Genomic DNA, 25,206 nt, shown 5'->3' with positions numbered 1-25,206 from the left:
AGTATTAGTGACAGTTAATATACAGTAGGGTCTGGCCATGAAAAGAGGGTCATTTGCATACCTTTGATATTTAAAGTAGAAATTGTGCACCAATATTTAAATTTTAAAACCGGTTATATTAAATGGTATAGACCACATGGAGAATTCAATATTCAGCATTATGACATGTCCCTCTGTCAACCCTATATCACTTCTAGGAATATTTTTACCCACTTAACACCCACATTTCTCTAAGTTTCACCATCATTGTAATATTGTATTGTATTTTGCTGCTTTGACGAAGTCATTTCAGAACATCATTATTTATTTCATGATTAGTGATTAATGTTCTTCATCTTAAGGTCAACCATGTTACTTGAACTGAACTCTTGTTTTAATATGGTGAAACTTTTAAAATATAATTTTCCAAATGATACATTAACATCTAATAGTCTAATCATAGTGTAAAAGCAGGTGAGCTGGTTCTACTGTTTTTGGACATTTTCTGGTGTTTTGTGGTGGAAAACTGAATGGGTCGAGCAGAACACGTCAACCCTGTTCAACCCATTGATAGGCAGGCAATCATTTTTTTCACCCATTGATAGGCAGGCAATAATTTTTTTCACCCATTGATAGGCAGGCAATAATTTTTTTCACCCATTGATAGGCAGGCAATAATTTTTTCACCCATTGATAGGCAGGCAAGAATTTTTTTCACCCATTGATAGGCAGGCAAGAATTTTTTTCACAATTTCATTTTTTTTGTGGAGCTTGCTTTCAATTGCCATTCCATGTTGCACACAACAAGCTTCCATTACCCTTGTCACAAGGGGATTTAGGGCTGATTTAAGATCAAATCGTCAACCTCTGTCATGGTCAACCCTTTTATTTGGCACTTAATAGGCACATACTATAGAAAAAATTGTTTTTTCTGAAGTTGAACATGTGCTCTTTATGACAGAATGTTAAAATTTGTTGAAATTCCTTCCAAAATGACACTTCTCAACGCACCAAATTGATGGAACGACCCAGTACATGCCTCTCTCTCTGTGTTACAAAATAAACAGAGCATGCATACCTAAATTCAATTTGTAAATTGAACACTGTGAGTATTTAATTTCACACTTTTGAAGTGTTTATATGAGAACCACCAGAAAGTGTTGGATTTACACTTTTCAAAGTGTTGCCCTTTTAATAAAGATACTTTCCAACACCAGCAGCATTAAAATGTTCCACTCCGTGTTAAATGTACACTGTTACGCTGATGACTGATACTTTCACAGCAAATTATCCAGTGTTAAATCAACACTGATCCAGTGTCTATATGGGTCCAAACTTTTCAGTGTTAAATTAACACACTGCTTAGGTCAAAACCGAATTAGCATATTTCCCAGATTGCCTTGCTTTTCGAGTGAATTGTAGCATTACCACCCATGACTGTATTTGTTAGTGACAGAGGCATGGTTGTTGCAGTCATCCATTTTCAGTATTGTGGCCTTCTTTAAGTGGGATCCTAAGCAAGCAAGTTAGTTATCGTAAACATTTTATTCATTAACACAATACATTATTCATAAGGCCTTATTTTCAGGGCCTAGCTTAACCCTAATACAGAGGACTGTAAACTCATGGTTTACAGGCAAAATCAGGCCTGCAAGTCACATTATGCTGGCTTGCAAAGTGATGTGTAATTGCTATTGGAATCCAGCCAAAGTCAATTTTTATTCACCCACAACCTGCATTCAGAACGACTGCATAGTTGGGAAGATTAAGATATGAGGCTAACTTAAGCATCTGAACTGGAACAACCATTTCAGTAACAGATGCAATAATTACATATAACAGATTGGATTAGTTTAGAATATTATATATTTTTTTCTATTTGAGTAGCATAACATTAATTAATCAAGCAATGTACATGCAAAAATATAGATATTGAAACAAACAATTCTAAAATCTAACTTCACTGAAAGATCAACATTAAGTAACACTGGACAATTTGACACCGTGATTGAAGAACATTTCTTTTTTAAAAACCAACACCAGCTGGCACTCAGTCCATTCATAGTAACACCACATCAAAACCAACAACTGCTTACACCAGGATATGGACACTGACGATTTTGCTGTGTGACAGGCGTGAACATGTGCTTTCATAAACATACTGTACTGTATGTTCTCAGATGCTACTCAATAGATGCAGCCCATAGAACCAGTAGTGTTTCTATTTATACTGAGCCTGCTCTAACAGTCATGATGGAGTAAATATAGGCCTATCTACCGCTCAGCTGTTGATAAAAGCATTTCTGCTGTGATCTCACCTAGCCTATTTCAGGAATGGATCTGTGATGTCTCTGGATGAAGGGAATACAGATAGACACAGCAGTTTCTTCTCTTCAGTTTTGATCATCACACAACTTTCATATATGTTTCAGGCAAAGTGGAGCATCAAAAACATATTACTTCAATCCTATCCTTTGTAAAACATGTGCATGTGGTCTAATAAGTAAAATAGCCCACAGTAATAGAACATTTTAAATAATAGAGTAATTTGGGATATTATCAAAAGTAAAAATACTCTGAAACATGTTACTGCAGCATACTGTAAATTATGGTGTGTTGTTTGAAAATGTTGTGAACAGGGAAACACTTGCTGTATTTTGAATGGTACTGTAATTCCACCCCACAGAATACAGTACTGTACCGTATCTTCAGAGTGCCAAAAACCTGTTGATGCGTGGTATTGTTATTTCCGTCTCATTAACATATTTTGAGGCATACCTCAAAGACACTATATTTGTTGCACACGAGTGAGAATGCTGTATCAATTGAACTCTTATGTGGTTATAGTGCCTCATCAACATGTATAGGGGATATATTGGAGTGGCAGCAAATCTTAAACCTTAAATTGTTGAGCATTTTGCCACCTCCTTTTGGTCCCGTTTGCCCTGTAGTCAGTTTGGAAGCCTTTGTTAAGGCTTCTAGAACTACAAGTGATACAGTGCATTCAGAAAGCATTCAGACCGCTTGACTTTTTCCACATTCTGCTATGTGTAACAGTACAAATTTAAACCGTCCCCTCGCCCATACCCGGGCGCGAACCAGGGACCTTCTGCACACATCAACAGTCACCCTCGAAGCATCGTTACCCATCGCGCCACAAAAGCCGCAGCCCTTGCAGAGCAAGGGGAACTACTACTTCAAGGTCTCAGAAGTAGTAGTTTTCTCTCATCAATCAACACATAATACCCCATAATGACAAAGCAAAAACAGGTTTTTAGAACATTTAGGAAATGTATAAAAATACAAAACAGAAATACCTTATTTGCATTCAGACCTTTTGATATGAGTTTCGATATTGAGCTCAGTTTGTTCCTGTTTCCATTGATCATCCTTGTGATGTTTCTACAACTTGATTGGAGTCCACCTGTGGTAAATTAAATTGATTGGACATGATTTGGAAAGGCACACACCTGTCCGTATAAGGACCTTGAAGGAATTGTTTGTAGAGCTCCGAGACAGGATTGTGTCGAGGCACAGATCTGGGGAAGGGTAACAAGAAATGTCTGCAGCATTGAAGTCCAAGACAACACAGTAGCCTCCATCATTCTTAAATGGAAGAAGTTGGGAACCATCAAGACTCTTCCTAGATCTGGCCAAACTGAGCAATCGGGGGAGAAGGGCCTTGGTCAGGGAGGTGAGCAAGAACCCGATGGTCAGTCTGCCAGAGCTCCTCTGTGGAGGAGGACAACCATCTCTGCAGCACTTCACCAATCGAGCCTTTATGGTAGAGTGGCCAGACGGAAGCCACTCCTTAGTAAAAGGCACACGACAGCCCACTTGGAGTTTTCCCAAATGGCACCCAAAGGACTCTCAGACCTTAATACCAAGCGTCAATACTGAGGTCTTTGTTCTGTTCCTCCAGGCTATCTCTATCTCGGTGACACCCACTACATCTGATCTATGGAATGCCAGCTGTAGGTTTTTATCACCAAGCCATCACTTAATCAGTTGCCAGCCCAAGCTCCATAAAGACTCCTCTCAGTTAACTCAGAAAGGAGAGAGAGAGTCCTAAGAACCTTACTCTATTAAATAAAACAACCATTTGGTGCATATATATAACATAATCCTGTAATCCTGCTACCACAAGGAACCTGGCACCTTCCCTACAGTGAAGCATGACGGTGGCAGCATCATGCTGTGGGGATGTTTTTCAGCGGCAGGGACTAGGAAACTAGTCAGGATCGAGGGAAAGATGAATGGAGCAAAGCACAGAGAGGTCCTTAATGAAAACATGCTTCAGAGCGCTCAAGACTTCAGACTGGGGCAACGGTTAACCTTCCAACAGGACAACGACCCTAAGCACACAGTCAAGACAACGCAGGAGTGGCCTGTCCTTGAGTGGCCCAGCCAGAGCCCGGACTTGAACCCAATCTAACTTCTCTGGAGACCTGAAAATAGCTGTGCAGCGACGCTCCCCATCCAACCTGACAGAGCTTGAGAGGATCTGCAGAAAAGAATGGGAGAAACTCCCCAAATTCAGTTGTGCCAAGCTTGTAGCATTATACCCAAGAAGACTCGAGGCTGTAATCGCTGCCAAAGGTGCTTCAACAAAGTACTGAGTAAACGGTCTGAATACTTATGTAAATCTGATATTTACGTTTTTAATTTTTAATACATTAGCAAAAATGTATAAAAAACAGTTTTTGCTTTTTCATTATGGGGCACTGTGTGTAGCTTGATGAGGGGAAACAACAATTTAATACATTTTACAATAAGGCTGTAACTTAACAAAATGTGGAAAAAGTCAAGGGGTCTGAATACTTTCCGAATATACTGTATCCGACACCAAATATTAATTAATGTACTCATGCGTAAACACTTTATCTAGTAGCCAACTTGCTTGCACCAATCCCTTTGAATTACAATAAAATACTGTGAAATACAAACCCCTCCCCTCAATTAATTTAATCCATTAATTGTGATTACAGTATAATCCAGTACATTTTACAGTATTGTACTGTGTCATTACAGAGTATTTGCTTTGATACCATGTTTATATTACAATAAGTGTGCTGTAACATGAAATATAGAGTTGTACTTGCCACTGAGCTGCCCGTAAGCTACCGTCAAATTCACAGTAACCCCTTCCCAGTGTACACACGGTTTTGTTTAAATCTGCAATATCTGCAGGGTTTGACCATAAGTGGGCTTAAGCACTGTGTGTAGAATTAGCATGCCCATAGTCCAGTATCAGAATAACTTTCCTTTAATAATAAACCAGTCAGAGTGAATGACTGACACAGCATTTCCCTTGGCTCACTGAGTCTACCCACTTTGTATTATTCAAATGATGCCAGTCTTATCTTGGCCATAGCAGACTGGGAGAATAGACATGCAGGATCTCAGGGCTGGAGAAAGCCTTATCTCTCACTCTCTCCTTCCCTCTTTCTTTCTCTCAGGCTGCTTTTAAAGTGAAACAATGAGAATAATACAAGTTCAAAAATAGACTGAGAACAGAAAGATTGTATTTGAGCCTTTGAAAATCCACAGAGATGTACTCTCAGCCTATTCAAATATTTGTGATGACTGATTAACATGACCACTGTTATACAGACAGCCAGGTCACCCGTGATACAAGTCAGATTTCAACGTCCATCCATGTCTGAGGACATCAGGAGATGACGTGGAAACCGGCCACTAGGGGCAACATTGAGCGATGTTACCTTCAAGTAGGTTTCGGTTGTGGGTGGGCATAAGCACCTGCTTCTGATTCCAAAGGTTACAAGTTTGAATCCAGCTGTAGAATGCTGTTTTTGAGATTTTTGTTTTAAACCTTTCCCAAACCTTAACCCTTACCTTTCAGACTTAATGCCTACACTTAACCTTAAACACTTTGAAATTTGACGTTTGCAACAACTTTGGAATGTATTGTGAGAGAAACATGGATGAACGTCTAATTCTGACGTAAGACTGAGACCTAGTTGTATACAGTAGCCTACAGGGTTTATATAACGCAGTGCATTATAATATGAATGATCATGTTTTATGCAGTTTATCCTAAGGAGCAAGGAAATATTGGTCCCTCTCACATGTTAATCCACTGATAGGAACTTTGATTGATCTCCTATAAAAACATTCTCAACATGATCACCAAGTTAATAAATCTCTGCCTCAGTCAGAGAAAGAGAAAGAAAGAGATACAATTCAAATTGCATCTATCATGAGCACAGATGTCTCATCATAAATGAGCACTATTATTTGTGTTTAATTGCACTCCATTCTTTTTGTCCCTTATTATAGTGGTGACCAGTGGCGGACCGTGATTATCGGACCTACTGTAGGCCTTCAACCTATGGTAAACAACCTATCTTATATCACAAAAAGAAACACATACAAATCAAAACAACCAGCCAGCTGCAACACAATATCTAGTTTACTCAACTTTGGGACAGGAAAGCTGCATGCATAGGCTGCATTACTGATATAGGCCTATGCCAAAGTTGAGGAAACTAGAAATCGTGTTGCAGCTGGTTGCCTTAAACGTTTGTGTGATATATATATATATATATTTTTTTTTAAGTTGATGCAACTTCAATTGTTTTTACAGTGATGCAGTAGCAGGCGTAATAAGCTGAATTTGCTGTACAACCTTCGTGTATATGTTTAATGTGTGTCTAAATTTGGATTTCCTGTTTTTCTTGGCCATTGCCAACACTAAATATGTCAATTAAAACATCGTTTTTGTATTGATTATGACCCTGAATTCCTACTTGCGATGAACACATTTGTATGGATATTATATGGATAGGACTTGTTTTACCCTATAAATATTACTTATTTGGGTTGTAGTAGACCTATAACCTTGTGCAAACTGTATGTGTTCTGGCAGAAGGCCATTCTTTTAATTGGCAATACACACCGCTGCAACTCATCTGCCGGACCAGGTTGCGGGTGCGTGACACTGCGTGTGTTGCAAGCATTGGATTTTTTCAATGTGTTGCTTTGCAATGCGGTAGGCTACCAGTAGTAATGGCGCATTCACTTGATAGTTGGTTCTAGAAAACGCAGAAATGTCAAACGTTCTAACTTGTTGTAGTTATACACGTGCCACGTTCAACCAGTTAGCACAGGGGTGTCAAACTAATTCAACAGAGGGCCGCGTTTCTGCAAGTTTTTGTTTTTTTCCTTCCAATTAAGACCTACACAACCAGGTGAGGGGAGTTCCTTATTAATTAGTGATCTTAATTCGTCAATCAAGCAGGGTGGAGCAAAAACCTGCATACACTCCTCCCTCCTTGGAATGAGTTTGACACATGTGAGTTAGCAAGTAGGAAATGTCTGAGTATCCTAGTTCCCGAAAGGAAGTGAGCGCTGCATAAACCACAGAATTAGTGAATGTGTAGCGTGATTCCGTTTTTTTATATACAGACTTAAGTCAAACGTACCATACAGCAATAACCTGTGTTCACATAGCGTGTGAATTGGCAGCATCACAAGCGCTGGAAAATCTCCAGCCCACTTTTAAGATCTGCGTGGCTGTGGTAATGCCGCGTTCGAATGTTAGTCGGAACTAGGAAACTCAAATGTCCGACTTGCTAACCCAGGTGACAGAGTCGGATCCCGGGTTTTTCCCATGTGTCCCACTTGGGAGGTATCAGAATCAACCAGTAGGAAGCACTACGCATATAGCTTACGTTCATTTGAACTCTGAGGTCCCAAGTTTCCAATAGCACATGAACGCAACAATGGTGCGCTCAAGACAACTCTGACGCCTTGATCACACCGACAACAATTGTGTATTTTGGTACACCAGAAGTACATTAATTTCCAATGGAACGCTGTGCTTGCATTGCAGAAACAGTTGTAGTGCGTTCTGTGTGGTGCATACGTTGGATTTATCGATGCGTACATGGCTTGACAGAAATGGTAGCAGAAGGTGAACGCTGAACTTTTCTTGCACAGATATCCAGATGATGCTGCGTACCATTTTGTGTAATGACACTATCGATATGATCAGGCATGAACTCCGAACTAGGAAACCTCCGACCTCCGACTTCAGTGAATTCAAGAGAACTGGGAACTCGGGGAAAAAAACGAGCTCCTACTGGGAAAATCTTTGACAGTCATCCAACTCTGAATTTAAAATCGGAAACTCGGGCATCGTGGTGCTTTCAAGACAACTGGGAACTCGCAAAAACACAAGGTCAAATCCTGACGTCAGTGATTTTTCAGGTCGGAAAGTCCGAACTCTAGAAAGATGCCTGAGTTAGAAGACCATCGGAGCTCGTTTATTTCGAGATCCCAGTTGTCATGAACGCACTGAAGTCTAAAAGCCGGATATTTCCGAGTTCCGAGTCCCCAGTTGCTTCGAACGCGGCATCCTAGTGTTACGACTTTTCCGACCTGAAGATCACTGACGTCACGATTTTTCCCATTATGAGCTCGTTTTTTCCGAGTTCCCAGTTGTCATGAACGCACCATCAATTCCGTATTCTTGCCACTAGTTTCATACTAGCCTACGTAGTTGATACCACCTAGAGAACGCAGTGTCACGGACAGCCAATTCTTCTCATTCGACCAGCTATAATAAATCCTAATGGAAAAGGTAGAGATGTTACGAGGTAAGAAAAAATGTAGCCTATGTTGTTCAAACATTTCAGACAGAAAATAGCCTAAAAAGAATCGGTTTATCATCCCGGTTATAGCCTACAGTCAAACTTTGGGGGTGGGATGATGGCTTATGTTTCGTCTGTCGTGTGTGACATAACTGTATGTAGGTTGCTAATGCTAGTGCTTTTAAAAAAACGTTTATAGAACAGGTTTATTTAGCTCGACTTTACTTCATTCCGTTATCTCCTTGCGAGTCGCAACTTTATTTAAAGTATGTGGTGTGTCGCGAATGTCGTAGTGGCTACAGACAGCAGCCATATGTGTGGGGCTTCAATGTTGTTATGATACAGGTGACACTAACCGTGACGTTCTCTACGATGAGATAGCTTAGTGTGTAGCTTACGGATTTTCACAATGAAGCGTGTGGTCCTTTTGTATTTCTTAACTGCGTGTCAAGGATTGTTCTAGTAAACCGAGGGCATTTGTATGACGCTAACACCTTTATGTGCCCCTCCATGTACCGACTTTTTCGGTCTTCCTAGACTACTATTTATAGTTAATTTACACGTGTTTTGTCAGTAGGATGTGTTTAAACAGTGCTATCTGGTTGTCAATGCATGGTTTATGATGGGGATAGATGAAGCAGGTGCAGGCTCTAGTGGCAGCGTGACGTGTCATTTTTTAAGTATGATTTTGACAAGCATGTAGGCAAGTCGTGTATTCCGAAATGTGGTAAATTGTTTTTTAAATTTAATTTTGCACATTTGATTTAAATGTCATCCTGGGACGTTGTTACCTCACCTGCGTGCAGCACATGGCATAATCATCTACTTTCTTGTCTGTTCTGCCTTACGTTCTGTCTGACAAGTAATCTGAGATGGTCTTTAGAAGAATGGCTTTCCCAGCCGATGAGTACTGGCTGAGGATGATGAAGACGAAGAAGATACAGGGGTCACCGCAGCAGTGTCAGGGGCTGCAGGGACCTCTGTGATTGCTGACCTCATCTCTGACTTCCTCAGCTCTGCATTGGCTGACCATGGCCACTCAGAGGACACCCCTGGTCAAAGACTTTAACCACTTCATTACCTGCTACCTGTGCAGAGGTTACCTGATCAAACCCACCACGGTCACTGAGTGCCTGCACACATGTAAGTAACACACACACATGTACACACACACAATCACACAATTCCTGTGCACCAGGTAATGCAACATTGTAGTGTGTTCAAGTTTTAAAAAGGCTTCTAAAGTTTTAATTTCCACTTAAATGTCAGACTTCCCTTACGAAAAAAGTTTCAATCCCAACAAAAATGTCCAGTAATTATAATCCACATAATTGTCCAGTTGCTACAGGATTATTTTCCTGCTGTGAAAAACTGGTTAAATTAAGATATTACGTATTCATCTCTATATGTCCCCTCACTCCCATCTTCTCCCACACACACTCGAAGCATCTTACACAATATAATAGTAATGTGATTTTTCTTGTTTTCCAGTTTGTAAGAGCTGTATCATCCAGCACTTTGAAGACAGTAATGACTGTCCCAAATGTGGCATTCAAGTCCATGAAACCAACCCTCTAGAGATGCTAAGGTATGACATATACAAACATAGTCCTCCACTAGCTTTGACCATTCCTGACAGACAACAACACTCTCTTAGAAAAAAAGCTGCTATCTAGAACAAAAGAAGGTTCTTCGGTTGTCCCCATTGGAAAGCCCTTTGAAGAACCCTTTTTGTTTCCAGGTAGAACTTTTTGGGTCCCATGTAGAACCCTTATCGCAGAGGCTTCTACATAGAAACTAAAAGGGTTCTACCTGGAACCAAAAAGTGTTCTCCTATGGGGACAGCCGACCAACCCTTTTGAAACTCTTTTTCTGAGTGAAGCTAACAAGAAACACTTGGCCTTCACTTTGCTTTGAATACTGCAAGTGCACTGTCAGCACAAACCACAGCCTCCTCTTTCTCTTACCTGTGTCACGTCCTCATCTTCCCTGGTCCTCTCTCTTCTCAGGTTGGACAATACTCTTGAGGAAATCATTTTCAAGCTTGTACCTGGATTACGAGACAGTGAGTTCTTGTCATCTAGGAAAAAACAGACATATTTCTAAATGATCTGTCAGTCAATACTTTCAGTCACTCTTTAGAGGAGACTTGTCATTAGATGTAATGAGACTCATGAAAGTACCTTGTACTTCTTCTGTATTCTTTATGACTGTGTGTGTTGACCAGAAGAGGAACAGCAGGAGATTGATTTCTGGAGGAAGAATAAATCCAAAGAAAATGGACAAGGTACAGAATAAATCTCAGTAACTAAGTCACTCTCACAAATTGTACTGTTTGTTACTATAAAATGTAATAAGTATGTCATTACACATGAATAGAGTAAAGCACTGATATTGGACAACCTTTTTCAGCCAGGCTTGCTAGTATTATCTCCTAAAATCACATATGCTCTGCTATCCCACAGGAGACTGCCTTGGGTCTAGGCTTGGGCTCAGTGATGATGAGGATGGTGATGAAGATGGTCAGGATTATCACAGGAGTGACCCCCAGATAGCCATCTGCCTGGACTGTCTCCACAACAATGGACATGCTGCAGACAACACAGTAAAGGTGTGTGTGTAGCAGTTTCATGCCCATAGGAAGCAACATGGGCACGTGCCCCCTCAGATTTGTCCTGTTTAAAAATAATAATAATACAAAAACATCATTTTGTTGTTGTTGTTTCTCTGTAATGCTACTAGCCAGCTAGCAATTTTATGAAGTTGTCTTTAGCCAGCCCAGATTGGTTCCCAATCTCCCAACCTCATAACTAGCTACCAAGAAGCCATTTCAGGATGTCAATCAAGTTAGAGTAGCTAGCTTGTCTATCTATCTTAGCTGGCATGCCTGCTGGCAAGGTTCGTAGACTTTAGAAAAGCAAGCAATTGCTAAATCTACTGAATAAGACACATTTAATTTCAATATATATATATTTTTTTAAATCAGAGATGCAGAGAAGCATATTTAGTTTCTTTAAAATAAGAACCACCAGTCAGGAGGAGACAGACAGATATGCAGAAAAATAAACTGATTTTTTACATAGAATTAAGCAAAATGATTATGGCTCTAGATTGCAGGAAAAAGCTGTTTTGCAGTGTTTAAAAAATGCTAAATTCTACAACCCCTCACATATTTTGTGCCCACTCAGATTTTTTGGGTATGTGTGTTTGAACTTTTTCCTCTTCCGATGGGAGTGTTCTGTGTGAGTGTTTCTTTCAACATGCTCAGGGCCAGTTCAGGTATTCTTTGCATGTACTCTGTGTGCTATATGAATGTACAGTAAACATGCTCCTGTTCTTTACCCAGTGTTTAATGAAGAAGTTCCTTCGCTGCTCTAGTCGAGTCACGGTGGGAACCATCAAGAAGTTTCTCAGTCTAAAGTTAAAGCTTTCAAGCTCTTGTGAGGTAAGATTACTACTGTTATGATTTTATAATGTACATAACTTGACATTATACTGCTGATGGGTATAGAAAATGTCTATAACGTGCCTTTGTTTATGGGCCGAGCGAGCACGTGTTTATCTGTCTCTCTCTTTGTCTCTCTGTGTGTGTCTGTCCTCTCTCGCTAGCTGGATGTGCTGTGTAACGGGGAGATCATGGGTAAGGACCACACTCTGGAGTTCATCTACATGACCCGCTGGAGGCTGCACGGTGACAACGTGAGTCTCTTATATCATGTCCTGTTTCTGTCCTTTCCTCCACACTTCCCCTGTCTCATCCGGTTCTTAGATATCATGTTCTCTCTGGCATGCCCAGAAATCTTCCATACCCGCCCTAATAGCCAATACACCGTAGATCACGGCTTGTCAAACATTCCGCGAGGGGTTCCAATTTGAGTAAATTTGATTTGATTTTGGGGGGGAACGAACGAACTCGATACACTTAAAAAACATGTTTTTTACCTACATTCATACACTTTCTTGTCTGTCCAGCTCGCTAATAATCACCCAAATGAAAGCTAGACAGTCAGAGCATAGACAATTCCAGAAACGATGGATAGAGGACTATTTCTGCCAAATGTTGATGGTGAGGAAATATACCACAGTTTCTATGCGGTCCCCTGGACCTTGTTGAAGACAGAATGCCTGTCCCTGCCCTCTGACCAGCTGTCTTTACTTTAGCAGTTCAGCTTTAGTAGTTCCGTCTTCTTGCCCAACTGTCACTAGTACCACGGTCAGGCATTAGACCTATTAAAGGGGCTGAGTATTAAGCCTTGTCATGTTGCCACATCCTGAACAACTCGCTCATGTTAAACAGAGCCAAGTGGATGGAAAGAAGCATCGAAAGTTGAATGATATTGTGCTCATCAGCCTATGAAAAATAAATAAAGATTACCTTAAACTATATGTCTCCCCCTCAAAAAGAGGGCGGGGGCTTTTTACCCATTATACCAGACTCAGGCCCTGACCTTGTGCCACACCAAACTAGGCCAGACTAAGCCTAGTAGAATACAACAATAGAGATATAAGTGTGAAGGGGTGTGTGTGTGTGTGTGTGTGTGTGTGTCTAGATTGATTTGTAACGCTACACAGTGTTTTATAGATGGATATCCAGCAAACCCCTAGAAATCATCAGTAGCAGTAAAGTTTGGACTGACTGCAGATAGTTAATTGAGACATCCCAAAAGCATAACTTAATGCCTTGGAGCTCTGCTACCTGGCCCTGACATTATACATTAGGTTAGCGCTGGGTAGGGCCTGTTTTTTTTAAATTTTTTATATATATTTTTTTTTTTCAATAACTTGGGTACGAGCCAGGCTTGGGTATCATTTTATAGAATGATTAAATTGATCACTAACATTTTGAAGCGGAGCCATTTGCTCCCTTCTGCGCTGCTGCTCAGTGTCTCTACAGTCATATCTTACTGTCATAACATGGTGTTAGAAGTGCTATAACCTCGTCAAATATTAGACCAGAACATTGTCAAATATTAGACCAGAACATTTTTATAAAATAAGACCAGAACATCATCCGAGTCGACAGGAGAGATTACTTCACAGAAAATAATAATAGTGAGTTTTGTCACAGTTTAGAATGATTAAAAAGTAGCTAGTTAACAGCTCTCTCTCCTCAACATCCAAGCCTAGCTGTTTCTATGGATACTCACACACGCAGAGAGCGCATGGAGCAGATGCAGAGCAGGGACAGACAGAGATGAGCAGCTAACAGAGAATGTTATTTCTGATTTCAGGTTCGGGCCAGGCCTTAAATTTCGCAGCTTAAATTGGGCCCGGGTAGGGCCTGAATGTCGCCGGGATGTCGCAGGGTTTGGTCTTAAATGTCATGCCTGTGCAGGGCTCTAATCTGAATGTCCAATACTGCCCACTGTCTTCTTTCAGCTGTCAGCCATAGGGATCTGGGATGGTTCACAGGATAGTATGTTCTCCTTAAAACACCATGCATGAAAACTTTGGCTTGAAGTCAGTTGAAAGGGGCAATTCTGTCTCAATGCATCCATTCCTGTGAAATATGGGCCATTTGAGATGGAATTGCAAAGCTCATTAGTTAAATACACTCGTCAGAACGTGCCAGCATCTGCTAGGCTATTTACTTTGCAAGTTGTCTTTGTATAAACTTCCAGGAAACTGAGAATAAACAGCACTGTCTTTCTACACTCTCCTCAGACATATCCCATGGTCCTGGAGTACAGGCCACGGATAGACTTCGGCTGAACAAAGCCCTTGAGAAGCCTTCATCGACAAATAAAAGCAATGACTGGATGTGCATCAAACTGAGGCCAGGGACTCAAATCCTTCCCAACATTTTGAACTTCTGTTTAATTTTGTTGTGTCCTTCGTTGTTGAACATTCCGTGCTTGTGGCCAAAGTGATCTTCAAGACGAGTAACTAGCGAGACAAGCTTAGCTGAAACATAGATGTATGAATGTATCCAAATGGTATTTATTAGCCAGGTCCTCTGGTATCCTGGTAACCCAGCCAATGACAAGGATTGACCTGCATCGACATGATGAATACAAGTTGGTGTGTACAGAAAATGAAATGGAAAGAGTAATAGGGAGGAGTCAAGCAACTCCAAGGCCTTACAACGGATGCCTGACTGTTTCAACAAGAAAAGTTTTTAAAAATTAAGCCATTTTTTTTTTTCATTTTATAAAATGCACATAACATATCCACAGATTTGCCCACAATCAATCAATTGACCGAGCACCTTAATGTTGCCAAAAGGTTTCAGAGTCTAAACCGAAGCTCATTCGTCTTCATTCTGTCCCATGCTCAGTTATTATAACCAGTCTGACATGTTGCTGAAATCAACAAACACTCTCTGGCAGAGGCTCGGGAGCCTGCGTGATGGGAAGAGAAACGTTAAGCCTCTTTTTAACAAACAAACACACACACACTCACTCAACCCAAACTGCAGTGTGATTGCCGTGGCTCCTGCCAATCTCAGACCTGCACTAATAGCTTTTTTTGGCACCAGTCTGAGTGACCAGGTATTACATTTTAGTTTTTCAGATTAATCTTTGTATCTTTTTAGGCTAGAGAGATACTATCTTACATGTTTTGAAGGGAAACCAGTGGTGTGTACATTTCATATTGTTACTAGACCTTTGCGCTATAAATGTGTTTTTTGAAGTACATGACATTACAACATGGTAGTACGAGATATGAATTATGGATCTTTGATCACAGAATAGTATTGGGCACTGTAAGAACTGGTTGGCATAAGGCTTATTGTATTAGCGTTGAAGTGTAGTGTACTGAAGCTGACTCACAGTGATTCGGTATAGAGAGTATACAGTGTCTGCTTCATTACCCAGTCATCTCAAGTTTAGCCTTTTAAACTGTAATCTATGTTGATGTGGTTTATATGTGAAAACCATTTGAGGTGTGTTCCTTGCAGTGAAGCCAACCTGTCCTTGTGCTGACAAGGATTAATTTTTTTTAAGACAGAAAAGGAAACATGTACATATTATTATGGTTAAAGTTTTATGCTGCTTAGAGTAATATATTATATTTTTAAATGTACCCATGCCTGAGAATCATTCTTGAGATATTAGAGCTGTAGAAATATTGTTCATAACTGTACTTGATTTATAATAATTATTCATGAATAAATTAAATGTTTTTATTTTACTTACTGTCTATTGACTTGACTGCCATTGATGACACCGTTTTTTTGGTTTGCTTGGGCTTTGGGCCTCTAAGTCAGGAGTCAGGACAAAGGCCTAAAGCTTTAACCAATACTCCTTTTTGTCAAATTAGCAACTTTTTTTTCCCTAGCCCGTATTCTGTTAGCTCTTATGAACTTTGTTTTATAGGTTCATTACAAAGTGATCCTGCCTCCTGCCCAAACTGGTCAGACCAGTTGTAACGATGATAAATTCCCTGATATGTTTATCTGACTGGACAGGCAGGAGGAAAAGTGTTTCTAGATGTGAAAAGCGGACAGTATGTGACATACATCTGCCCAACTTCAACTGGAGAGAAAAACAGGGTAGGAATGCACACACGGCTGCTTCTCTCTCTTTGTTTGTCCTTTCTGCTTTCCCTGTATGCTTATCTGGGAGCTTTTAAGGTCAGATACTGTATACATGTATGTAGGCCAGAGTTCCCTACAGGCTTCATACTGTACGTACATTCACTCACTCATACCAGCATTTGGGTCTGAAGGATTTAGGGTACATTGACTGTAAGATGTCTCAAGAGTCCTGAAAACCCTCTATACAATGTCTTTTGTAACTTTGTTTTTATTTTGGTGTTACGAAACTAAAAAATGACCTTTAATATATTAAACATAATTGAGATCTCATGAGTTCTGTGATTTAACTGACAACCTGATGACATCTGAGCTCATCATTTGGATGAAAAATAGAGTGATGCTGTGAAGTCCTGTGCTTCGAGGGGTCTATGATATTTTTATACTGTTTGCAGCAGACTGACTGGCTCCCAAAGTTCACATGGGGCTCTGGAGAGTTGGTACATTTTAGGGAAGGAGTTTCGTGGGGCTTATGTACTGAGTAAACACTGACAGATGCAACAATATCCCTTCTGTCTCAGGATGTTCCGTCTCTCACAAACACGCATCATGTTCTGTGAAGAACTGACATGAAACGAGAACTCTCATTACAGTTCTTCATTTTGTTTTTGTTTTTTTGCAGAGATGTTGATATTGATCATGTTAACATGAAGGGAAATGATTGTATTTGAGAACAATACATTCACACTCATCTGTTGCTATATAGTGTAATAACAGGTGAGAGAAGAAACTTGCAGGTATGTTGGTGGGTCAACAGTTTGAGAATGACTAAATATCAGAATGAGTCGTTGAATACGCCTGTCACTAAAACTGTTGGAGTAGCACAGAGGGGCAAATTAGTACCCGCCACTTTAAGGAGGCTTAGTTATAATTGGACTGGTATGGAGGGTTGGACAGGGGCTGGATGTCTAGTTGGGTTGCCTTGTTGTTATCCTGGCTGCTCACACAACTTCTTATTGAGTGGATTGCTCTGTGTTGCATCATCCTCCCCGTCTGCTGCTGCTTGATTCTTTTGTCAGACTGATTGTGGCCTGTGTATGTAAAGGTAATATACAGTATTAGCCAAAACAGAGATTTTGTGTTACTAAGTGGGATTCAAATGTATTTAATTGTGATTATTTAAAAAAACAATTTTTGTCATTGATCAAATACTCCATAATGTCAAAGGGAAAATAGAATTCTACAAATGTTTAAATATTGACAAAACAAAAATACATAACTAAAATATAGTTGTTTTGCAAAAGTATTCACCCCTTATGTTTAGGCAAGTACATTTTGGCTTAATAAATCACAAGTTACATGGACTTATATGGAAATAATAGGGATTGACATGATTTTGAAATGACTACCCCTTTCACTGTCCCCCATACATACACCATCTGTAAGGTCTCTGTCAAGTATTGCATTTCTAGCACAGATTCAACTACAAAGACCAGGGAGCTTTTTGAAAGCCTCATAAAGAAGGGCAATGATTGGTAGATGAGTAACAATAACAAATCAGACATTGAATATCTCTTTAAGCATAGTAATGTTAAACTTTTTGGCCTAAATGCAAAGCCCAATGTTAGGGGCAAATCCAACACATCACTGAGTAACTGCCTCCTTATTTTCAAGCATGGTGGTGGATGCATCATGTTATGGGTATGCTTGACATTGGTTTACCTCCACATCACCCGCAGAACAAAGGAGGAGTAGTATGAGAGTGCGGCTAAAGGCTATCAAAACTAGTCTCCTAGAGCGTTGGGGACAAAGAATAAAAGAAGCAGATTTCTGGGCATGGTAGAATATATTTAGGGCATAGTGTGCAGACAGGGGTATGGTGGGGTGCGGGTACAGCGGAGGTAAGCCCAGGCACTGGGTGATGATAAGAGAGGTTGTATCTCTGGACATGCTGGTTGTAATGGGTGAGGTCACCGCATGTGTGGGAGGTGGGACAAAGGAGGTATCAAATATTGCACAAGCCAGTTGGCAAAGCTCTTAGAGACTAACCGAAGAACCCTCACAGCTGTAATCACTGCCAAAGGTGTTTCTAACATGTATTGACTCATGGGGGGTGAATACTTACAATATCTAATCAAGTTATAATTTTTCTCAACTTTTTAAGAAATGTAAGGATTTTTCCTCCCGATTTTCATTTGAGTATTTTGTGTAGATCATTGACAAAAAAAATTACACCTAATTTATTTTATTCCCTCTTTGTAACACAATAAAATGTGAATATAAAGGTGAATAAAAAGGTGAATACTTATATAGCCACTGTCTGTGGCTGCTTCTGATGGATCATGACTACCAATGACATGTTGTCATGCTATCCTTAAGCTAGCCATATATAAACAAAGTTAACGTTAGTTAAATTACCTATGATCTCAATTTGCCTGTGATCATAAGGTCATATGTTCGGTTACCATCCTGACACATCATCAGCCAAGAGTAATAGTATATTATTAGGAGACCAAGATGGCAGACAGTACTCATAGGAACTCTAAATATGGAACTAATAACAGCACTGACTGTCATTCACACTTTGATTGCTGACCTCGCCTGAGGATGACATCACCCTGTGGAGAAAGTACTTCATTTATATGCCTTAGGGGATGTCATCACCCTTCATGGGCTTCAAAATAATGGTAGAGAGCCCCCCTGACATGTTGTACAGTATGATATAGATCAAAGTTCAAACACACATCGCTTAGGGTACATGGCGCAAGGCCATCAGTGACAGCTGACGGTCAGTACGGGCCTGGCGAGGCAAAGACGCTTCCAAGATGATGTCGCCCGTAAGATGATAGTTTCACCCTATCGCTCACCAGCCCAGAGCCAGTTATGACACGTCTCAGTGCCTATTGTGTGACATCGATGACATATGCCAGCTGATGTAGGCAAACAGCTGAAAGAGTACTCTCCGCTTACAAGGATGTACTATCACTACTGGGACCTTCTGGGGCCATCTGGGGCCATCTCCAATGCCTTCATAAGTCAAGCCACTCGTAGGGAGACAGACACAGTGACAGAAATTACTTTTCTCTGAGGTAGACTAGATGAGTCTGTAATGTAGATGTTGCACAAATCTAATCCTAAAGTCCCTTTCTCACCTTGACTCCTCCTCAGCTTTAAGCCACCACAAGCAGGTGTGTGTGTGTGACTGTGTGTGTTTATATGCAAGAGACAGACAGGTGTGTCTCTGAAATAGATGGGTGACGTAAGGCTCTGAGAGGCAGAGCCGGGGTACAACATGTCGACATGGTAATGGTAGTGTGTGTGGGTTTGGGTAGGACTTGGGTATGTTGAGTGTGAGAAAAGATGAATGTGTGTTCATCTATGTCTATGACTCTAGTCACCCAAGTCATAGACTGTTTTCTCTGCTACCGCACGGCAAGCAGTACCAGGGTGCCAAGTCTAGGACCAAAAGGCTCCTTAACAGCTTCTACCCCCAAGCCATAAGGCTGCTGAACAATTAATCAAATGGCCACCAGACTATTTACATTGATCCCACCCCTCCATTTGTTTTGATAAACTGCTGCTACTCGCTGTTTATTATCTATGCATAGTCACGTCACCCCTACCTACATGTACAAATTACCTCAAGTAACCTGTACCCCCGCACACTGACTCGGTACCGGCACCGACTGTATACAGCCTCGTTATTGTGTTACTTTTTATTATTTTTTACTTTCATTTATTTGGTAAATATTTTCTTAACACTTCTTGAACTGCACTGTTGGTTAAGGGCTTGTAAGTAAGCATTTCATGGTAAGGTCTACACTTGTTGTATTCGAGCCTATGACGAATAAAGTTTGATTTGATTTGTCTAGAGTGCGTGTTGTACATACACATACTGTATGTACAGACATGTGAGTCTATGTGGCTGTATGTTCCTGTGAGGAGGGGCTAGTGCATAAGGCCTGAGTATGGATATCTTTGGCTCGGACGTCTGACGCCTGGCATGAGGTCATTTTCTTGGTTGATGTGGGACTGGGAGGTTGGTTTATTTACGACCTTCCTTAACCCTTCAATTTATCTGCATCTACAACCCTCAGATTTAGCTTCAGAGTGAAGTGTTTCACCATTTTATTTTCAAGTCACCTAGGGCTACAAGTAGAACAGAACTAGATTTGACATAAACAGTTATATTCATGAGTTTTATTGACAAATGTCAATCAAAAAGGTCTGCCAAAGCAAAATACAGAAAAAAATGAATTTATATGAATGTGTAAGTACAGAAATGTTTTCTCTGTGGGAAATTATTATTATTATCCAACTAGTCAGTGACAACTTCTATGGAGTTTGGAGTTTGTGACAGCAACTTTGTGTGAATGTATTACAGTATTATAGACCCTGTGTCCTTGGATTTCCTATGATCTTCTATGAAGAATAGAATATTTTCTAAAGACTCTTGCGTGACTTGTGAATGTCATAGAGCAAAACATGTTAAATGTGTAGAACCATGTAAACACGTGCACAATCTCAGCAAGTATGCATGTGTCTGTCTGGTGCATGTATTTGTATCTTGTGCACATGCTTCAGGTGATAGAAATGTGAATGCACTACCAGGGCATTGAAAAGTTGATGTAATTATACTTTCCTGTGGATATATTGTCTCACATTCCTACCGCCAAAAGGACCAACTGCAACCAGTATGTTAAAATATCATTTTATTCAACATTATGGCTTTTAGAGATGGTGAGAGGAAACTTTCCTGATTCAAACGTTCATTTCCACCCGACGTAGAATTCTATGTAATTCACTGTTGGGTTTCCAGGCAAGTGTATTGAAGGCATATAAAGCTCAGCATCTACAGATCCTACGGAAAACTGTCTCAATTCAGAAGGACACAGATACCGGTAACGCAAGATCCAGCACCATCATTGGCCAACAGCACATAAAAAACTATTTTCCCAGATCAGAGGGAAGCCAGCCACCACAAGCAAGGTTAATTTACTCAAATGGCATAATATACTGTCAATAAATATTACACTTATCCCAATTATATAAGCTAGCTACTGCTCTCTGCTGGACAAAAATGGGAAAATAACACTAACATGTTGTTAGAGCTATGTAGTCATTAGAACAACTTAAATGTCCTCAGTTATTTACAATGTCCTCAGTTACGTTGCAAAACCTTTACTAAAATACTCTATACAAATCAAACGTCAAGCTTTTAATTGACAGAAATGTACATCAACAAGACTGTTCCCGTAAAATGCAAACATCATTCCATACTCACTGCATTAAAAAACAAAACTCAGAAGTAGACTTGATTCAAGTGTAGACAGGAATGTAGTTGCATATCAGTGTCCTCTTCATTCTCAAATTTGTGAATTATTTTTCTGGGTGTTAAAAGCAATTGCAAATACACTATATGTACAAAAGTATGTGGACACTATTTCAGGCACACCCATTGCTGACAGGTGTATAAAATCAAGCACACAGCCATGCAAACTCCATAGACAAACATTGGCCTAACTGAAGAGCTCAGTGACATTCAGCGTGGCACCATCATAGGATGTCACCTTTCCAACAAGTCTGTTAATGATCTTTTTGCCCATGTCAACTGTAAGCATCAACACAGCGGTAGGGCACACGAACTCACAGAAAGGGACCACCAAGTGCTACAGTTGAGTAATTTAGCAGGTCCATACAATTTCATACTTTTTTCTCATACTCGTTCCCCATGGGAATCGAACCCACAACTCTGGCGTTGCAAGCGCCATGCTCTACCAACTGAGCCACGTGGGACTTGAGTGCTGAACTGCATAAAAGTGTTCTGTCCTCAGTTGCAACACTCACTACATGCCTCTGGAGGCAATGTCAGCGCAACGTGAGCACAAGAACTGTTCGTCTGGAGCAAAATTAAAAGGGTTTCTTTGGCTGAGCAGCCGCAGACAAGCCTAAGATCGCCATTCACAATGCCAAGCGTCAGCTGGAGTGGTGTAAAGGACTCTGGAGCAGTGGAAACGCGTTCTCTGGCAGTCCGATGGACAAATCTGGGTTTAGCGGATGCCAGGAGAACGCTATCTGCCCCAATGCATAGTGCCAGCTTTAAAGTTTGGTGGATGAGGAATAATGGTCTGACGCAGTTTTTCATGGTTCGAGCTGGGCCCTTTAGTTCCAATGAAGGGAAATCTTAACTCAACAGCAGTGGTTCTCAAACTTTTTATAGTCCCGTACCCTTTTAAACATTCAACCTCCAGCTGCGTACCCCTCTAGCACCAGGGTCAGTGCACTCTCAAATATTGTTTTTTGCCGTCATTGTAAGCCTGCCACACACACACACTATACGATACATTTATTTAACATAAGAATGAGTTGTGGGAAGTGACAAAGGGCTCTTATAGCACCAGGGCACAAATAATAATATAATAATAATAAATAAATAACTTTGCTCTTTATTTAACCATCTTACATATAAAACCTTATTTGTTAATCGAAAAATGTGAGTAACTCACCACAGGTTAATGAGAAGGGTGTGCTTGAAAGGATTCACATACATGTAACTCTACAATGTTGGGTTGAATTGGAGAGAGTCTCAGTCTTAAATCATTTTCAACACAGTCTGTGCCTGTATTTAGTTTTCATGCTAGTGAGGGCCGAGAATCCACTATCACATAGGTACATGGTTGCAAAGGGCATCAGTGTCTTAACAGACGATTTGCCAAGGCAGGACACTCTGAACGCAGTCCAATCCAGAAATCTGGGAGTGGCTTCTGATTGAATTACATTTTCACAGAACCGCTTGTTACAATTTCGATGAGGCTCTCTTGTTCAGATATCGGTAAGTGGACTGGAGGCAGGGCATGAAAGGGATAACAAATCAAGTTGTTTGTGTCATCCGTTTCAGGAAAGTACCTGGGCATCCAACTCACTCAGGTGCTTCGCTATATCACATTTGACATTGTCTGTAATCTTGAGTTCATTTGCACAAAAACAATCATACAATGATGGAAAGACCTGTGTGTTGTCCTTGTTTACGCAGACAGAGAAGAGCTCCAACTTCTTAATCATAGCCTCAATTTTGTCACACACATTGAATATAGTTGCGGAGAGTCCCTGTAATCCTAGATTCAGATCATTCCGGTGAGAAAAAAACTCACCCAGATAGACCAGTCGTGTGAGAAACTCGTCATCGTACAAGTGGTCAGACATCTCTCAATTCAAAAAGTGTCAATACTTTGCTCCTTGATAACCAGCGCACTTCTAAGTATGTTGTAAAAACGTTACATGGTCGCTGCCCATATCATTGCATCGTGCAGAAAATACACGAGAGTTCAGGGGCCTTAACCATTTTCACATTAGTGTTCAAAACGTCATTCAAGCGGTCAGGCATTCCCTTGGCAGCAAGAGCCTCTCAGTGGATGCTGCAGTGTACCCAAGTGGTGTCGGGAGCAACTGCTTGCACGCACGTTACCACTCCACTATATCTCCCTGTCATGGCTTTTGCGCCATCAGTACAGATAACGATATGAGCAGCAGCTACTGTTTGGCTACATATGGACTGTTAGTGGAATTCCCACGAGAGAGTAACGGTTGATGTGATTGGATGTTAATTATTTGACTAGGACACATGTATTTGACATTGTGTTGTTATTTCGCTGAACACTAGATTATTTAATTTAATTTTTGGCAGTGGAACGAGGCAACTCAGGCGAGAAAAACACCTCACCCAAATGTATAGCCCCGTTGGAAAATGTAAATAGACTGTTTGAAAATGTGAATAATTATTCTATATTTTTTAAAGATAAAAAACATGCGTACCCCAGTTTTGGAATACCTGCTCTACAGCATTCTAGACGATTCTGTGCTTCCAACTCTGTGGCAACAGTTTGGGGAAGGCCCTTTCCTGTTTCCACATGACAATGCCCCCTTGCACAAAGCAAGGTCCATACAGAAATGGTTTGTCGAGATCGGTGTGGAAGATCTTAACTGGTCTGCACAGAGCCCTGACCTCAACCCCACCGTACACCTTTGGGATGAATTGGAACGCCGACTGCAAGCCAGGCCTAATCGCCCAACATCAGTGCCCCACCTCACTAATGCTCTTGTGGCTGAATGGAAAAAAGTTCCCACAGCATTGTTCCAACATCTACTGGAAAACCTTCCCAGAATAGGGGAGGCTGTTAATGTAGCAAACTGGGGACCAACTCCATATTAATGTCCATGATTTTGGAATGAGATGTTTGAAGAGCAGGTGTCCACATATTTTTGGTCATGTAGTATATTAGTGCTTGGAATATTTGGTAACAGGTGGAGTACTCGAACATATCCTTCTTGCCTCAGCCATGAGGGCTGTGAACTTCAAGAACTCTACCTGTTACAACATGATCGCATTACATATTGAGACAAACATACAAATATATTTAGTGGCTTTCCCCACATTACTGTAATACCTTCATTGACAAATAAAATCTGCCATGAAGAAATGGTCTTCACAGATGATGGGGAGTGTGGAATGTATAGACTTTTCAGGATGACACTGAGTTTCATAGATGAGAAAATGTAATACTGAATACAATTATATTTCAAGTCATCATCATTCACGACACTGCATGTAAATTTAGAACAATGAGAATGACAGCAAGAGCACAGCAGATATGGGACCATGCTAATATAGGCCATTTGAGTCATGTGAAATTGGGGATTACATAATAAATTACTTATATCACAAAATGTATTATGTTCAAACAGTTCACTGTTCATGTTTACTATTGTAGTGATAAAGTAAATTTAGCACTAACTGATTCGACGTGAATCTGGACGGGAAAATCATCATGCATCAGACATAAAACCATATTTAGCGATATAATTTACTTCAGAGCCAGCTCCTACTACTTAGGAACGACTTCTACTTCTACTTCTCAGGAACGACAGTTCTGATAACGGGTACATAAAAATATGCTCTGTATGCGTTCTAACTAATTACAATGGGAACCTTTAACAAACAATGATTTCGTAGTTTTAATGTTTATAAACATCGGAAAGAACCACTTTAACAGTAATAAAGTACAAAAGTAGTAGGTTCCATAGTCGCGTCGTAATCCGTTGTCCAATCAGAAACGAGAGAAAGCGTTTGTGACTTCA

The 25,206-nt window shown here is 40.5% G+C and overlaps 1 protein-coding gene and 1 non-coding gene across 6 annotated transcripts; one reads left to right on the top strand and one right to left on the bottom strand.

Annotated features, from left to right (window-relative positions):
- The first annotated feature begins 7,602 nt into the window (after positions 1-7,602).
- LOC110499311 (polycomb group RING finger protein 5-B) lies at positions 7,603-16,404 on the top strand. 5 transcript variants are annotated; one of them, XM_036956133.1, is made up of 9 exons: positions 7,603-7,915; positions 9,609-9,737; positions 10,086-10,182; positions 10,604-10,659; positions 10,822-10,881; positions 11,060-11,205; positions 11,941-12,039; positions 12,204-12,293; positions 14,259-16,404. In XM_036956133.1, the coding sequence occupies exons 1-9, from the start codon at positions 7,810-7,812 to the stop codon at positions 14,304-14,306; spliced, it is 831 nt and encodes a 276-aa protein (XP_036812028.1). In that variant the 5' UTR covers positions 7,603-7,809; the 3' UTR covers positions 14,307-16,404. The 5 variants fall into 5 exon arrangements, with proteins under 5 accessions (XP_036812028.1, XP_021432055.1, XP_036812030.1 ...); XM_021576380.2 differs by having other exon boundaries at positions 7,603-8,600; XM_036956135.1 differs by having other exon boundaries at positions 7,607-7,915; positions 9,458-9,737.
- Positions 16,405-21,794: 5,390 nt separating this feature from the next.
- On the bottom strand, positions 21,795-21,868 carry trnaa-ugc. Its single transcript has one exon. It is a non-coding gene; the product is annotated as a tRNA-Ala (tRNA).
- Between the last annotated feature and the right edge of the window lie 3,338 nt (positions 21,869-25,206).

The sequence above is a fragment of the Oncorhynchus mykiss genome, chromosome 20 (assembly GCF_013265735.2).
Source record: "Oncorhynchus mykiss isolate Arlee chromosome 20, USDA_OmykA_1.1, whole genome shotgun sequence".
Lineage (NCBI taxonomy): Eukaryota > Metazoa > Chordata > Actinopteri > Salmoniformes > Salmonidae > Oncorhynchus > Oncorhynchus mykiss.
This window is presented reverse-complemented; position numbering and strand designations above follow the sequence as displayed.

What these genes read in the sequence shown, in the direction of transcription:
- LOC110499311 (XM_036956133.1), top strand. Translation starts at nt 7,810, where the DNA reads ATGGAACGCTGTGCTTGCATTGCAGAAACAGTTGTAGTGCGTTCTGTG. An exon ending in AGCTTTCAAGCTCTTGTGAG is followed by an intron (nt 12,040 to 12,203) that starts GTAAGATTACTA and finishes CTCTCTCGCTAG; the next exon opens with CTGGATGTGCTGTGTAACGG. An exon ending in GGAGGCTGCACGGTGACAAC is followed by an intron (nt 12,294 to 14,258) that starts GTGAGTCTCTTA and finishes CACTCTCCTCAG; the next exon opens with ACATATCCCATGGTCCTGGA.